Source organism: Rhamphochromis longiceps, linkage group LG18 (genome assembly GCF_057381845.1).
Source record: "Rhamphochromis longiceps isolate RC_006_pf linkage group LG18, R_longiceps_female_GT1.1, whole genome shotgun sequence".
NCBI lineage: Eukaryota > Metazoa > Chordata > Actinopteri > Cichliformes > Cichlidae > Rhamphochromis > Rhamphochromis longiceps.
In genome coordinates, this window is record NC_140574.1 from 24258104 (window position 1) to 24275688 (window position 17585).

Below are 17585 nucleotides of genomic sequence, written 5' to 3' on the forward strand. Positions count from 1 at the left end.
TAATTGGCAGGATGTTTGGGATCATTGTCATGCTTGAAAACGAAGCTGTTGCTCATTAGATGCATTCCAAATGGTTGATTAAAATCTGAGGCTCCTTTTTGCATTCATAATTCCATCACTTTGATCTCTAACACAGCCTCTGATGAGGTTTCAGTGAACAGTGATGGATCAACTAAAAGGGATAGAGGTATCCGAGTCCTGTGTCAGGTCTTTGAGGATCTTTTCCCCATTTTTAAGGACATGATTTTCAGGTTCATCTGCTGTAGTTTGTAGATTAACTACACGGGGCGATCGTGGCTCAAGAGTTGGGAGTTCGCCTTGTAATCGGAAGGTTGCCGGTTCGAGCCCCGCCTTGGACAGTCTTGGTCGTTGTGTCCTTGGGCAAGACACTTCACCCGTTGCCTACTGGTGGTGGTCAGAGGGCCCGGTGGCGCCAGTGTCCGGCAGCCTCGCCTCTGTCAGTGCACCCCAGGGTGGCTGTGGCTACAATGTAGCTTGCCATCACCAGTGTGTGAATGTGTGCGTGAATGGGTGGATGACTGGATATGTAAAGCGCTTTGGGGTCCTTAGGGACTAGTAAAGCGCTATATAAATACAGGCCATTTACCATTTTACCATTTGCTGCTTCTTATTTTGTCTCCCACTGTCCAGTTTCCTCAAATGTTTTAAGGACCTGCTGCATACCATGCTAAGATGTTCAAAGTTTTCAGCTACACAACACTGGTCTTTTTTTTTTCTTTTTCTTTTTTTTTTTTTAAAATTGGAAAAAGAAAAAATTCCTTTTAAAATGGTCGGGTACAAGGACTGGACTGAAAATGATTTTAAAAAAAGGAGCCAACGCCCCCCCAAAAACTTTGAAAAGACCTTCAGAAATCATGGAGAACTATTGCTCCAGAGCACTTAAAGAATTACAAGAAAGTTTGTCTCCTTGGAAGCAAATAATTAAGAAAAGGGTGCACGAAGTAAGAAAAACTATAATTTTTTTTGATACAGTACTGTAAATGTGCAAATATTATTATAGGAGGACAAATGACAAGTGCAACGTCTTGTAGTCTTGGACTTTCCAGTCCTCTGGAAATTCATTTATTTCAAGCACTGTTGAGACAAGAGAATAACAGACAATGTCACACCAGTCTGCACCAGATACCCACATGGTAGGCATTTCACAAAGGGCAGTTTGCCACGTAGAGACAAGGGGGTTGAGTGGTGATGGTGGTGGGGCACACCAATACAAAAACACAAGTGAAAAATGTGAAGGGTGGGGGCTGTTACAGTGAATTTGTCATACACATGAACGCACAAGCCGATCAGAGACAAGGAGTTCACTCTGACGCTTCATTTGATGCAAAATGGGCTGCTGCTCAGACCTGTGCCTGATTTATAAAAGTTTAACAGGGTGACCCAACAAAAGTCATGGGATACTACAATGAAAAATAAAGCAATTCAACACTAAGAACATATTAAAATGTATATTGCATCAGAAATTTAGTGATAAAACGCACATACACACATTTCTCCCTAAAGTACAGTGAAAAAAGGTCTACGTTTTCATTCACACAACATAACCTTTATCCAAGGTTCAATATGCTGAAATTCTTTGAGAAATCCTTATTTAAATCTCCCTTGACTGCAAAACATAGATGTGAACCTTCACAAAAAGAGGAACAATCAACAAATTCCTCTTCTCTAACCACTTTGTTTGATTTTTTTTAGTTGCCAATCCAAACAGTTCTTGGGAGTAAAACAATACTACTAATAAAACAAAACAAAAACAAGAACAGGATTAGAATTTTTTTTTTTAAAGTAAAAACTAGTTAAAGAGTACATAATGGAAAACCAAATACCATTTGTTTATATCTCACCGTAAAAACAAATTTTTAAAGCTGAAAGCCTCAAATTCAAGAATTCAAGGCCTATCCAACAAAACTTCCAAGCTCTCAAACAGAGTAAAACCGTGGAGATTTACTGGGATGTAAAAGATGCACAACTCTTTACAGTCAATCGCAACTTGGGATTAAAGCCATGCCACTTAACTCACATCTTACACGAGTCCATCCACCCTTACATTTCACTGATAGCTGTTATAAGGTCCACCATTGTTTATATGATATACAACAGCATAGGTAATTAGTACTGCAACAAGACTGTTTCCATATCAAAATATACAAAAAGGAGATTACCACTGAATCATTCCTTCATCCACCCAGGGCCTCAGGTCTGCCTCTCCTGCGCCTTCCCTCTCTTTTTTCCCCATACAATAATTTAACAGATTCCACTGAAGTCCACCCACATATTTGCATTGAAATGTAAACATTCATCCATAAAACACATAAAAAAACAAAACAAAAAAAACAGCCAAGTGAGCCAGATTTGTTTGTTGCATCCACTGTACAATTTCTGAATCCCACAGAGAAAGAGATCACCCTGAAATATAAATGTACTCTCACTGTTACACGGCAGCTATGACTTGTGCAAACACTTCTGCTAGACTACGCTTGTAAGGAGCTGGACGGAGGTTAGGTTCACAAAGGTATCGGAGGTCGGATGCAGCAGCCGGGAAGGTAGCCACTAAGCTTTATCTACACACCTGCGTGTTGATCAGGTTATAATTTAAACAACTTACAGACGGGTGGCAGCACGGATACAAAAAAAAAAAAAAAACAGGACAGCCAGTGGCGGTAGACCCAAGCATACATGAGGCTTCTTATGTACAACTACAGTACCTATTATTAAGCTAAACCATGCTTTGGCGCCACAGCTTAGCTGACAACTGTTGCAATGTTGTTATTTTTCCTTTTGTCCCGATTTGTACATGCCCTGCGTCGAGAAACAATGACTCCGAATCGTCACGATCACAATCCGCATGATAGATTTCTTCAGAGAGGCAGCAAAAAACGTGTTATGGAACTTTTTAGCATATACAGTGCAGGATGAGCACTACAGTCTGTATATGAAACAACATCCCGTTACACACGCACGCACACACACACACAACAGTATAAAAAAAAAGAATCATATGAATATTGCAATATTGACTAATATTATCTTTGTTTTCCCTCCACACCTACTAAGACTACACTGAGAAGTTGTTGCCTGGCTTTTCTCCTGTGCACTTCCTAAAATTAGAACAGCTGAAGCGTCCGAGGCATTTATAGCAACTTAAAAAACAAACAAACAAACAAATTAAAAAACAACAAAACAAAAACAAATAATCATTAAAAAGTCATAAATAGGTTTCTTCGTTTAAAACAACAAATATTTATAATTACATCCGTTAGAGGCGCCACAGTGATTTGAGAACCGAGAGAGAAATCGAGCAACTCTGAAGTAAACTTCGTTTGGCAGTCATTAATCTGTTAACAGTGTTGGAGGATGCGTGTGGTACTGAGAAATGCAGACTCTTTGTTTCTGTGATGATGTGGGACTTGGTCACAGTTTTCTGGACACATGCAAGGCCTTTAAATGCAAGTACGATAGCAGGTCAAAGCCTCATCTTCTCTGACCTTTGATCCCTGCAAAATAGAACTGAACAACTAACGCCCTTCTTTGTCTTTTGACTTGGTTTTCTGCGGTGTGGTACCCTGTGATCCCAGCTTGCTGCTGGGTTCCGACTGTGACGAGTTGATCCAGGATGCCTTGAACGCCTTTGACTGTGTGACAGGAAGCGTGGGGCTTAGAGCCGCCTCCTCCAAGTCGTCAAAGTTCACTTCCTGGACCGCCTCCTGTTTCTTGAAGGAGTCTCTGCGCTCTGATAGAGCCAGCTTCCTCATCACCACCATCTCTTTTGAGTGGTTGTTGGTGCTGCGCTGTTGTGGCAAGGCAGCAGAGCGGTGGTGATCGCTGCCTCCGCTGGCTGTGTCCTGGTGGCCTCTCTGCCCTCCAATGTGTAGGCCCTGGCGGCCGTGCTCGCCTACGCAAACAAACCCTGTAGCTTTGTCTCCCTCTAGGTCCTCCAGCCCCTCTCCCTCAGACAAGGGCACCTCCATAGTGTGACGTCGGGTGCTGTAAGCCTTCCTATCTCCGTGGTAACCCCCAGTCATCTTGTCACCAGTCAGTTTCTCTGCTGACTGAACTCTCTTGAGCAGCGGTGAGCGCGGCGGTTCTGCGCTGCGAGGACGCACAGAATGACGAGCGATTGTAGGAGGTGACAAAGTCTTGCCGTGAAAACTGTGCAGGGACTTGGGGTGACTTGGGAGGCTAGATGGCGAGCATTGAGGAGAAAGAGATTGGGGTGGTGGGATACAGGCCAGAGGCGAAGGAGGGATGCTGCTGGTGGACTTGCAACGACCAGCTTTCGTGTAGCGACCCAAGACGTGAAGAGAACTGGGACGAGCCTGCGGTACGGGCGAGTTTGGAGAGCTGGAGCAAGGAGAAGAACTTGAATCTAACAAAAAAAAAAAAGAGTTTAGATTTAGTGGATACACTTCCTCCAGAAAGAGACAACTACATCACTACAAGAACGATTGTCCTCTTCTCTCACCTCCAGAGTGGTCAGGGGCTGGGGAGCGACAAGGTGTTGAAGGCCCAGGAGAGAGGCTTTGTGTTGGTGAGCCAGAGAGGCTGTCACTAGATGATTGGTGGAACCCCGAAGAGAAGCTACGACTGCTCTGCATGGGTGGAGGCGGTGTATGCTTAGACAGCTTCTTCAAGATGCTGCGTCGTCTGCTACAAAAGTAAATTAATAAAAAAAAAAATTGTAAAAAAGCAAATTTACATAATTTACATCTGAGACAAGGAGCCAACTCGTGTTACTGTAATGCTAATCAAAGCTTCTCTAGGAGCATCACTCCGTCTCTCTTACAAAAAGCTTTTCAGAGGCTTTAAGGTTTTTAATGCACGAATCAGACTTGCAGAATGAAAAAAAAAAATCCTTTTTTTTCCATTTGCCGACTTTATAATTGCAAAATCAGCAAATAGGAACTCTGCTATTTATCTGAGATCTAACATGAGGCTTCAAGGAGGAGTAAAACGTCCAATTCTTCAATATGATTTCATTCTCGCCCGTGTACCTGTCTTGTCCGTCCTTCCTCTTGCTCTTTTTGCTCCGCCGGGCCATCTTGGCCTTGTAGCTCGCTTTTCTAGCAGGTCCAACCTTGATAGAAGTGTTCTCCAGAGCAGTGGTTTGGAGGGTCACCTTGTTGCCACTCTGTCGCAAAAAAATAAAATAAAATAAAAAATTGAAATTTCTATTTAAATTCTTTCTTTAATTTGACAGTTTTAATCTTCCATACATTATAATGATCATTTTAAAAAAGCAACAAAAACCCCCGAAACAAAACACGTTATCCACATACCTTAAGCAAAAGCTCCACCACCTCAGTGTGTACGAGACCCTGGACCGACTCTCCGTTGACGTGAGTGATGAGGTCACCTGCCCTCAATCCTGCCTCGTGTGCAGGACTGCCCTCCTCAACGCACTAGATCCAAACAGACACAACCTCACAATTACTGGTAAAGCAACCATCTAAATGGCTGTTGCTGCGTTTCACCTATGCAATTAGTAAAACTAGTGTTTTTGGTTTACTTAGTTTAAACTTGTTGTGTGAAAAAAATGCCATGTATAGCAACAAAGTATCACGGCAGCATAAAGGTTTCATAAATAAAGGTATGCTTCTTGAAGAAATTTAAGAGAGGTCGCTGAGTCTGCTGACTTGATTTCATCAGGCAGCTTGTCCTACAGCTTCAGGGCTCTGACAGTGAGTGCACAATTAAAATTTTCAACCCCACCTCAGGACCAGATGAGAGTCAAGCGTTTGTGAATGTTAAGGTATATACAGACTCATATGAATCTAATTAGAGCATCTCTGAACCTTGAAGCAGACCATAGTGGGTGCCACTCCTGTTCCTGAACAGAAAACTGAGGCTACAATTCACACAGGTTTACCAAAACTGGCCAACAGAAGATTGGAAAAATGTTGGGAGATGAGTCTCAATTTCTGCTGCAACGTTCAGATGGTTGACAAAGCATCGATCCATCATGCCTTATAATAACGGTTCAGTGTGGTGTAATGGTGTGGGGAATATTTTTTTGGCTGCTTGGGCCTCTTAGTACTGACTAAGCATCGTTTACATGCAGCAGCCTGTCTGAGTATTGTTGTTGACCATGTCCATCATATTATGACCACAGAGTTCTCCTATAAAGTGAAAGGCTATGAAGAAGCTTTTATAAAGGCTTTTTTTTTTAAAAGAGTGAGGAGGGTCAATTTTTGGGGTTCTATGAGTCTGACTATTGGCTTTCTGGTTGAGTGAAGCAGCTGTTGTCAAATCACGAGAATGTAAACCGAATCATACCAAATTGCATAAGCTTTGTTTAAAACCTCAGTTCAGTAAAAGAAAAAGTTTGACATGTTCCAACAGGAAACCAGCAGATGGCACAATTTCTTTGCCATGTGCTGGAAACTATTTTGAGTCATTTGGTTTTAAATTATACCTACGCATACCTAAAAACTAGCAAACAGTCTCTCAGTGTTTGCATGTTGCTGAGCTTGGTGCTGCTGATTTCACTCATTTTTAGGGCCAGCGCAGAAAAAGAGGCCATAAAGTTATTTAAACATCTATGCTTTTGATTCCCAATATAGTATAAATCTAGTCAGTACCAGATAAGATCGCATACCCAGACCATGTGATGAACGGTGTAGACGTCACTGTCTCCCATGTAGACTCTGATGGCTCGCAGCGCAAACCCAAACCTTTTCCCAGAGCTATGGATAACCACCGGAGGCCTGAGGCAGCTGACATTGACGGACAGATCGCGGCTGGGAGACGAGTCTCTGGACGAGGGGTTGGATGATAAGGACAAAGAAGATTTGGGGCTCGTAGGAGGACCTCCTGAGTCATCTAGTTAGGAGCAGAAGAGAAGCAGGAAGAAACACAGCTGAGTCTTTATAAAGTGTAAGCACTACTGTTTTTAAAATGCTGCATCCAGTAATTAAAACCAAACAAACACTGTTCTAATCTTGACTTCAATATAAATAATGTGTTTTACAATATTTACAATAATTACACAATATTAGGCTGTAGAGGGCACTGTGAATACATGAACACTCGTTTCTTGTCACCATTTTCTTTTAATTCCAAACACTTTCTATAATGCATTCATCCTGCAAAGATACCTGGGGTAATGATGAGTGAAAGGCCAGAGACTGATGCAGACTTGGGGACTTTTCCAGAGGGGGACCTGGGTTTCTCTGGGGTCTCTAACTGATGTGCGATGCGTCGAGATGCCCCCCTCCTGAAGGATGGCCTCGTACCTGTGCTGTTGCTCCGGAGACGGATGCGGCGCAGGTTGGAAACCATCCCATCTACAATAGTGGGTACAATGTGTGAGTACTAGTGTTTCACAGCAGCAAAAAAAAAAAAAAAAAGTAGATAAGGTAGTTTCTGCATTTATTATACTCTTACCCTCCTCATCAGCAGGGATGGCAACTCGAGGCATGATGTCAAAGCTCTGGGTGTTGTTCATTACCAGTGGGCTGGTGCTGCGTTCCGACTGTGAGGAGCTGGATGACGCACGTGGACGGAGACTGAGAAAGATAAAGGTAAAATGCAGGTCCAATAAAAATGCAGATTTTAGCTAAGTTTCTCTTTTAGAAATTGGGCAGTAAACAACAGTTTCCTTCCTAACTACACAATAAATGTCTTTCAACAATAAAAACAAGAAGAACTGCCACTACGTTTTTTAAAAAGTGCATTACTTATAGGGCTGCAACGAGTCACTGAGTAATGTGAATGATTCAATTATTTTAAATTTAAAAAAAAAAAAAATGCTTGACGCACATTCTTTGCTTCGATGCACACGGCTCTGTGGTAAACGATTTAACATTTAACAAAAGTGTTTAACATTGATAACACAACAACAACAATAGTGATGATGACACAGTTTAACAAGTTGATACTGAGATGTTGAGCTCAGGTTTAGTGAAAGACAAAAGTGTTTCTAGTGTCCAAAACAGCAGCTCTGTTCCTGTAATCACCATTAAAACCATTACTGGGAAACAGCTAGTGAGAGTCCTTCATTGAAGCACCTGATCAACAAACTCAGACATTAAGAAAGGCCTCTTCATCCACCACCATTTACTTTACACAGCAAAAAAATCAGCTCTAAAGCTACAGAAGTAAAGCTACATTAAAATAGGAAGATGAGCTGAAGGCTGACTCCAGCCGTCCTTTTTATATGGAAGCAGTAAACACTGGGAAGTCTAAAGGGGGGCTTGGGGTGTTCTTATGTCAAGGCTTTTACTAAATTAATGAAATAATCAATAGCTGCAGCCCTAAATATTTTATTCGAAAACTGCAGCAAAATGAGCTTATTTGGTATTTTGTGGTTTTTAATCAATTTTCTTCTTAGATATCCTGTTTCTCTTTTATGGTTTAATGGTTCACTCCATTCAGCACCACACAGGGAGGCTTCAGTAAACGCTGAATGGATATATCACTTGTGTTTACACCCGTGGGCAATGTAAAGGCCTCCATCTGACATGCATGCAAGAAAACATCCAACTGGGGGAACTTTAGAATGGCTCATTGGTTTAATACAAAACGACGTGAAAAGACCTCTATAAAATTTGCCCTTTTGAAATAGGAAACGCTTCAACCCAATACGAGAGACTATTATATTTTGTGAATACAGAGAGGGCTGTGATAGTTTTGTTCTCATAATAAGGACATCACTCTCCCTTGTTCCATGCTCTCACCTCCCCCTGTGTCCATCTGCCCTCTTGTCTGCACTCGCCAAATGTTTGTGTCCGTCACCAGGGGAAAGGACTCCCCTGCCCTCCCATCGGTCCTCCTTCTCCTCGCTGTGGCTTCGGTCTGATGACGACAGGCTCAGGTTGGATGGAGTGGAGGTGGACAGGTGCTCTGTGCTGCTGTACACCTGGAGTTTAAGAGGAAAAAGGTGGCATGGATTAAAGAAGAAGGTTTTTTTTTTTTTATATCCTACAAATAACCAGAGGTATTTCATTAACCAAATTACAACACCAAAACAAAAAGTCTTGCTTTGTTCCATGAGCCAGGTATTAATATTGATTATAACTCATGGGTAGTAACGAGTACCTTGCTGAAGCGGTGGGCTACAGAGGAGAACTGTCGTAGCTCCAGAGATGATTCATCATCATTTGTTTCATCGTCATCTGAGCCCAGATGACAGTATCGCTCTGATCGGGCTGGAGGGAAACATGGTGGCATGCAATAAATGATCACAAACTGGGAACAGTTTCCTATCCAAATTAAAACTACCACCATGCTGCATTGCTACAAATTTAGCTCATAAAATCATCCATTTTCTGAGAGCTCATTTCCAAATGAATTTCTCCTCACAGGTTTTTAACAATGCAGTGCATCTACTTCATAAAAGGCCCACAGTCAGTAAATCCACATACTGTCAAAGTAGCTGGTGTCCTCCTCGCTCTCTAACTGTGGGATGAATTCAGCTTTCTGCCTCAGGAGACCATTCCAGTCCAGGCCAAGGAAGAAATTGTGCATCTTTACCTCAGTGGCCCCACCTGGAGAAAGAAGTTATTAAACTCAAATATGGGCATCGAGGTCCCCAGACTTGAGTCTGAGCTTGTCTGATCCCCAGCCAGACTCTTTGTTGCACTGAGGCGCCTTGAGGCATCTGTTGCCATGATTTGGTGCTATATAAATAAAACTTAACTGAATTTCATTCCATTCTCCTGGTCTCTGGCTTTATGCTTATTGTAAAACTAATTTGCTGCTATTTTCTATAAATTCAAGTTAATTAATAAGAAAATTTAAAAACAAGCATTTAGTGCTGTGCAACATAGGATGCAATAAGACATTAAATTTCAAGTCTCAGTCAGGTTTAAATGTCAAGAGTAAAAATGAGTTTTCAAATAACTTAAGTGTAACGGACTGCTTCAAAGTTTACCTGCAGTTACAGCAAAGGCCTGATCTGTGGTTTAACCAGCTTCCCGGTACAACCAAAAGCATCTGGTCAGCTGACCTTAATGATCTTTTGAAAGTGTGCATAATTAAAAGGCCTGAAAAGTAAAGAGGTCCTAACCCATACAGTGACCTAAACACAAACAAAGTGTAAAGAAGTCAAAACAGTGGAAATTTGAAGTCTAAAACATTCAAGTCAGAAAGCTCTAGAGAGCTTATTGATTACTGTGAACTAGTCGACCTCTCTGTCTCTATGGGAGGTCTATGGGAAACAATTTTATCAAGCCTGGTTAATGTAAAATTCTATTAATGAATAATCTGCCAAATAAACACACAGAAGACCTCAAATCCTTCCTTATTCCTGTGCCAACTTTATTTAAACTCTTAAAATTAAATTCCTCCACATGAGGCCTTGTGCAGACTATGACCTCCTGGTAAGACACCCAGTGACACATCTGTCACAAAAAGCATGTTTTTGCCTTTTTCTGGCCACCTCAGAGTCACACTGTCCCGAGGCCCAGAGAAGGTTTTTCATCCATCAGCAATCATGCTGTCACCAACCTGTTCCCAGGCGCTCCAGAGGGTTCTGCCTCAAAAGTCTGGTGATAAGGTCCTGAGCATCAGCTGGCAGGGCATCCTCTCCATCCGGCCAGATAATATCATCTGAACACAGGAGAGAATGCAACGAAGGGAACTAAAGGTATCTACAAAGCCCAGGGGACTGATGTGCCAAAATACAGAGATCTATTGCAGAATTTTGAGCGAGAGGATGACAAATGGATTGGATTTACGTGTATAAAAATAACTAACTATGAGTTCAATTGAAAGATTTCCTACCATTAACCACTTGACCAAAGAGCTGCTCTGGTGTGTCTCCAAAGAAAGGCACACAGCCCACTAGGAACTCATAAAGGATGATCCCCATGGCCCACCAGTCCACAGGCTTCCCATAGCCCTGTCTCAGGATCACCTCTGGAGCGATATATTCTGGAGTACCACACACCTGTAGACAGGTTTAAAAAAAAAAAAAACAGAGTTAAAGAGAAAAGGCGGATTTTAGAGAAGCTCAAAATCAGAGGAGATGAAAAAAAAAGACAAGTGAGAAGAGACAAACCTGCTTGTCAATGAATTCTCTGGTATCCTTTTCAATGTGTCCTTCATACAAGTTGGTTGTCATGTTCATTAGGCCAATCTTTGAAAGTCCAAAGTCTGTCAGTTTAATATGTCCCATGGAGGTGATCAGCAAACTACAAAGGAAGTAAGCACAGAAATGTTTCATGTTACATCAAATGCTTGCCCTCAAAGCACTGGAATTTCATCTTTAGAGAAAAAAAAATATCAAAGACTCAAAGTTTGAAAATATTCTGCTCTATCTTCAGAAAGATTCCATCTCCCTACAGATCACTGCAAGTTTAAAAATGATGAAAGCTTTTAAGTTATTTAGCGCTGCCTTAAGGCGTTCACAAGAAATATGGGGGAGGGGGGAAGGAATAAGAATATTCTCCTTGTTCATCCGTTTGCCTGACTCACTTGTCAGGTTTGAGATCTCTGTGTACAATGCCGTAGTTGTGAAGGTACTCTAAAGCCAAGACAGTCTCAGCAAAATACATCCTGGCCATGTCCACAGGCAGAGGCCCACCGATATTCTTCAACAGATTGGCACAATCTCCACCTTAAAAACACAAATGAGGCCACCATGAAAAACGCTTTCAGGTCAGGTGACTTAGACTTAAAGGTGTACCTTGTATGGTAGATATATAAGAGCTTGGTGTGCATGTGTCTCTATGTGTCTACAGTCTGAGCCAACTGTACCTTCCACATATTCCATAACCATGCACAGGTGCCTCCGTGTCTCAAAAGAGCAGAACATGGAAACCACAAATGGGTTTTCAGCAAAGGTGAGGATGTCTCGCTCTACGAACACCTGTTGGATTTGATTTCTAAGGATCAGATTCTGCCTGTAGATCTTCTTCATAGCAAAACGCTGACGAGTGTCTTTGTGGCGCACCAGAAATACGGCCCTGTGTAAGAGAACAGAGGCAAAAGGAAGGGGAGAGGCAGTGACAACACAAAGAGAGACAGAATAAATAATCAGCAATCATCAACAAAGAAAGCAGGGAGATAATACAAAGAAAATCAATTGTGGGAATCACATAGTGGTAAATATCAGTTCAGACTGGAAATGAAACTGCCCTGACTAATTCCAGCCTGAACACAAAAATACTACAAAAACACATCCACATTTTAGTTTCCACTTTTATTTAGATCTCTGTGGTTCTTGGTGCGACTGACTCAGTCAAACGCAAACAAAGAAGTCTGTCTTACTCACCCATAGGCGCCGTTGCTAATGAGCTTTATAGTCTCAAAGTCGCTTTCCAGTGGTTTCCTACGAGGAGGGGTGCAGGCTGCACGGCTCTGAATCACGCAAATCCCAACGAGAGAGAAAGAGAAAGGGGGAGAGGAAAAAAATTACAGCTGCTGTGTTACTTTTGGAGAATTTTTTTCATGTTAACGAGAGCTCCATTTATCACTTAAATAGCATTGAATCAAGAATAATCTGCATGCTCTGCCAAATGGCATTTAATATTTCTTTGGTGCATATGCCACAGCCGTCAAGTTCGTCACCCACCACAGTTAATCCTGTCACAGACACAATTCAGCTCTGCTTTATCAACTGGAGCATCTTTTATGCACGCAACACAAATTGCTAGAGAAAAATGATTTAAAAAACAAAAAAACAACAACAACAATGATGCAAAGAGTATGCCAAATCCACACAGTGAAAGGCTGAAGGCTGGGATTTTGGGAACCTGCTAATACATCCAGTGCTGTGGAAAGGTATTTGCCTATTCCAAACTTCTTAGGTTTTTCACATATGCGTCACACTTCAATGTTTCAGATCAAACAAATTTTAATATTAAACAAAGACAAGCCAAATTTTCTTAATTATGATTTCATTCATTCATTCATTAAGAAGAAAAAAAAAACTATCCAAACTTGCCTGGACTGTATTTATAAAAAAAAAAAAAAAAAAAAAAAAAAGGCTGTTATTGAGCCATTCGGAGGTGGACTAGCTGGTGTGTTTTGAATCATTGTGCTGGTACATAACCTAGGTGATCTTTGGTTTACGCCATGAACTAATGGCCAGACACCCTCCTTCAGGATTTTCTGGTAGAATCTCTTCATTATTGTTGAATGATAACCTCTGACCTTAACTGAGGCAACTGAGGATTGGATGTTTTTAGATGATGTTCTAGTTTTTTTTGTGATAAGTCCTCAATGCAGGTCACTCCTGGGAACGTTCACCATTGTTCCAAGTTTTCTCCATTGTGGATAATGGCTCACACTGTGGTTCACTTTGGCAAACTTTCCAAACTAGCAGATGTCAGTGACTTTTTTTCCCCTCGACTGTTTCTTTAAATCGTGACACGATGTGCCCGTCTCATTTTGATGGACAGCTTCTATTTAAGTGATCTTTTTGATTCAGCAGGTCTGGTCGTAACCAGGCCTGAATGTAGCTTGTGAAATGAAATTCAGTTTTTCAAAAAAAATGTGGTTAATCAGTTAATTTATTATTTAAGGAGGCAATTACTTTTTCACAGAGGGTTAGGTAGGTTTAGAAGTGTTTAGTAATAAAATTTCTTTGATGATCATTTATGTGTGACAGATATGGAAAAAAAAACCTAAGAAATCAACACCGTATCAACAAAGGTTGCCACTCGGTGACTTAAAAACTAGTAAGACAATCTTAAAGCAAATAAATCTAATTAAAGGATGTGGAATATTTTTAAAATACGTGAGACATGAGCGCCATCTGTTCTTCCTGGGTCACTTTAGGGTTCACTGTATGCATTTGGTAACCGTTTAATGTAAGCTTATACCTGTGCAGATGTTGCCTCTCCAGTGTCATCAGACTCTCTGCTCGCTGATCTGTGAATCGGGCTAGTATGCTCCAAATGAACCATCTCTGTAACGGCAGCAGACAAAACAGATCCAACTTTATTAAACGCCAGTGCGAATCAAAGTTAAAAATCACAAAACTGTCACTGTATCTTACGAGATTAGTTCACAATGATTTATTTAAGCTAACTGCATTAGGGTTTTCAAATTTATCTGAAGTAAGCAATAATGAGATAGAAATATATATTTTTTTTTTTAAATCTGCACCTTCCAGGGGGTCTCTGGTAAGGCCCAGCTGGCTGATTATGTATCTGGGAATATCAGTTTTGATGCCTTGTCCTACTTTGGCTTGACCCTCTGCAGCCTCCAAACGTTGGTAAAACTCCTCTGGATCAAACTCCTGGATTCAAAATATAAAAAAATAAAGGAAAGACAGTTCAGGTTTCACTCAAATATACATTACTTTGTTGACATAATATGTAGAAAAGCTTCAACTACTACATCGGGAAACGATGGATCAAACATTGTAATACAATTAAAAATGCTGAAAAATGACAGAAAAATGTTTCTGCTCCAATCTGGGCTTTTTTTCTGGCCTGGAAAACTGGAGCATCACTGGCACCTTACTAACAACAGACCCAGGCTAGCAAGGTGAACTTGGCTTAGTAAACAGTAAGCTGGGTTATTATTACTGCACAAACTAATCGCTACTACAAGATGTCAACATCATGTATGAGTCAACTTTCACGCATGCATCTAAGCTGATGGACATAGTGTTATTACGTCACTCGTAAAGCTGTGATTATTACTGCGTCTGTCATTGAGTCTTACCAGACACTCCAACAGCCTGGCAGGCCTGGAGATGATGATGAGAATCTTCTTGACCAGTTTGGTGATGATGGTCACCTCCTCGCTCTCTGAGCGCTCATACGCCTGAACAGAACAAATAGTGATGTGATTATTATAGTGACCTAATCCATTTGACACAAGCCATGAGCCACCACAACTCATCCAAAGAAGCTGTCTGCACTTGTCGGGTGATATTTTTAGCATCCATTTCATCCCCTTACATTGTCTGGTGGTGATTCAAGGGCTGGTATTTCAACATGTTGAATCAATACTCACTGCATGCTCTGCCAGGCTTATAAATAATGGAACATTTGACTTTTTAACACTCATTCTTGCTTATCTAAATCCAACAGCGCTTTGATCAAACAGCAGGTTCAGAAAGTGTATGATAGAGGTGGTGAAACAGTCAGAGGAGCGATTATTCAGCAGTCAGTTTAAAACAAACTCTTGCCCTGCTAAACACAGAAAAATCCACTCTAAAAACAATTGTAAACACCTTTATGAAAAAGCAACACTAGCAAGCAACTCAACATATGCATTTTAGCATGTGGAGAAGGGTCAAAACAATTTCTGTGGCCACAAAGAATATACTAATTAAAGAAATTATTATATGACAAAATAATCATTTAAACCACTGTTTTGCTGTAGAATACACAATCATTACAAAACTGAACACTTGACCATTGCACACCCCTATGTAATAACACAAAATACAGAACATTATTGACGGATGGAGTGGAATCAGCAGAATATTAACAGAGGAAATGGGCCTTTTCATTTCAATGTTCAGTGTCCTCAGTGCTGCTATAGTACAGCATGCAATGTCCCAGAGGGCAACCTGAGCTACCAACAATAACACCAGCTGGAAACATCTTAGAAAGAACCAACACTCCCTGACTGTTTGAAAAAGAAAAGAAGAGAAAAAAAATTCTCTGTATGAAAAAGATGAAAAATCATTTACTAAAGATGAGAGACACCCACCTCATGCAACAGCTTCTCCAATTTCTCCTGCAGCTCCATGAAGTACCTGGAGGTCACCAGGCCATTCTGGGACTTGTCCAGACAGTCTCTGGCGAGCTCCACCAGCTGGTGCTGAATGAATCCAAGCACACCATCAGCCAGGGGCAGAGCGGTGTCCGGGGAACACTCTGCAATGATGTCGAGCAGCCGACCCTCCATCTGGGCCGTCGCCTGGGAAACAAAAATGAAAGCCTTAGTTTAAACCAGTACTGCATACATTTCTAATCCATTTAGTGAGCAGTTGAAGATTTTAACTTTGATTATGAGACTTTCACACAGAAAGGGAGCTACCTTAGGGAAACGTTCTTTATAGACGTGATTCATCATGACAATCTCATTGTCAAACACCCCACAGGTCCGTCCAGGGCTTCACAGAAAGAAGACAAAAGGAGAAAAAAACAAAAACCAGATAAAAATATTACAAATGTCGATATTTTTTTGCACAAATGCCATTAACAAATAATGGAGACCAAACTAAAATAAAATGAAAAACAACTGAACTAAGTGGCAAACTGAACTGATGAAATCAACATTTATATCTTTACTGAACAGCCATACACACAACAAGCTATAACATTTTATGACCACATTAACAATTAAAGTGTTGACTAACATTCTAGGTCATACAAACAGCGTGTTTGACACAATTCAGATCAGGCTCTCATGTTCACCATCCACGACCACACGTGTTGCACCCAGAGGGTTTCGGTTACACGCAGGGGTCTTTTTAAACCCTCCTTACAAGTTCCAAATCAATGTACTGTCAGCACAAATGTTAAAAATAACAGTCCTGGGTGCTCCCTTACACTACGTTGCATACTAAAAATGACAATAATGTCAATATGCGACATGAACTTAACTTGTTCTGGGTAACCACAACAGTTGCACACGCGGTATGAATTTATTTCAGGGTAATGGCAACTGCTTAGACCATTCGGAACTATTTTGAGGCTGCAAGAAATCCTTTTACGCAACTTGTAGAGCAAATTTAGAACAACGGCGACACATGTCAATCAGCTGCTGTTGATTTAGATGCATCATTAACAACTATGCAAAGGTCAGGTAAAACCCAAGGGGGAGATTTCTCCCCGGTGTAATTGCTAGAGTTACCCAGATGTACTTATAGAGTATTAGTGTACACATGCAGTGCGAATTACTGCATGTGGCACAGGCATGGACACGTCACCAAAAAAGCAACCACATCAACAGGCTGCCAAAATCCTCCCCAGCCTGTCATAAAAACTCTACAGCAACCTCAAAACAGCCTGCCATTGCAGCTATTCAGAGGGATGAGTCCAGCAATGCCAAGTGATGAGGAAAAGGTTTTATTCTATTCCAGGGGATCACGCACAAATGGCACAGAGGGTTTTTCCAGAGCCACATTAAATAATTATCCCAACATATTCTTTCCAGACAGTATTTAATTTATCTTTTTATAATCATGTGCGAAATATCTCCTGAAAAACCATTAAGCCTACTTTTGTTAGACTGGGCTGGAGTGGCAGCCTCACCAAACAGGGCAGTGCTCATTCACATACAACTTTACAATGTTCTAAAAAGAGCAACTACAACTACTTAAGGTGGCAAGCTTCGTGAGCTTAAACCTTAGCACAGTCTATCCCACATTTGCTGTTTAACTGTTTAACAGGTAAAGTTATTTAATTTACTATAAGCTTTGATTACTTGGTGAGTATGTAGTAAAGCAGCAGGAACGGGTAGCATGTTAGCCACGCTAGTTACAAGTTTGAGGTTTTCATTTTATACCCCGTTAGCAGATCTTCTCTTTCTGTTGTGAGAAAATGTGCATATTTAAAAAAAAACAAACACACTTTTTTTTTTTTTAAGGGAAAATTTAGAGCACAGTTCAGTTTAAATATGGCACATATGATCACACCAGTGAAGAGAAACCTTGA

At 41.0% G+C, this 17585-nt stretch overlaps 1 protein-coding gene across 6 annotated transcripts in view; it reads right to left on the reverse strand.

Moving 5' to 3' along the window:
• Positions 1 to 1046: 1046 nt before the first annotated feature.
• mast3a (microtubule associated serine/threonine kinase 3a) overlaps positions 1047 to 17585 on the reverse strand; it is a 30440-nt gene continuing 13901 nt past the window's right edge. For all 6 annotated transcript variants that reach the window (XM_085388342.1, XM_085388338.1, XM_085388337.1 and 3 more), the window contains 21 exons: positions 15964 to 16039; positions 15634 to 15843; positions 14635 to 14736; positions 14071 to 14203; positions 13785 to 13870; positions 12233 to 12318; positions 11716 to 11924; positions 11434 to 11575; positions 11018 to 11150; positions 10741 to 10906; positions 10465 to 10566; positions 9381 to 9503; positions 9055 to 9164; positions 8694 to 8875; positions 7402 to 7523; positions 7113 to 7301; positions 6614 to 6837; positions 5295 to 5417; positions 5010 to 5146; positions 4481 to 4665; positions 1047 to 4384 (listed from right to left, as the gene is read on the reverse strand). In XM_085388342.1, coding sequence (XP_085244468.1) covers positions 3534 to 4384; positions 4481 to 4665; positions 5010 to 5146; positions 5295 to 5417; positions 6614 to 6837; positions 7113 to 7301; positions 7402 to 7523; positions 8694 to 8875; positions 9055 to 9164; positions 9381 to 9503; positions 10465 to 10566; positions 10741 to 10906; positions 11018 to 11150; positions 11434 to 11575; positions 11716 to 11924; positions 12233 to 12318; positions 13785 to 13870; positions 14071 to 14203; positions 14635 to 14736; positions 15634 to 15843; positions 15964 to 16039 — 3691 coding nt within the window. In that variant the 3' untranslated portion in view covers positions 1047 to 3533. The remainder of the gene's footprint in view (positions 4385 to 4480; positions 4666 to 5009; positions 5147 to 5294; positions 5418 to 6613; positions 6838 to 7112; positions 7302 to 7401; positions 7524 to 8693; positions 8876 to 9054; positions 9165 to 9380; positions 9504 to 10464; positions 10567 to 10740; positions 10907 to 11017; positions 11151 to 11433; positions 11576 to 11715; positions 11925 to 12232; positions 12319 to 13784; positions 13871 to 14070; positions 14204 to 14634; positions 14737 to 15633; positions 15844 to 15963; positions 16040 to 17585) is intronic.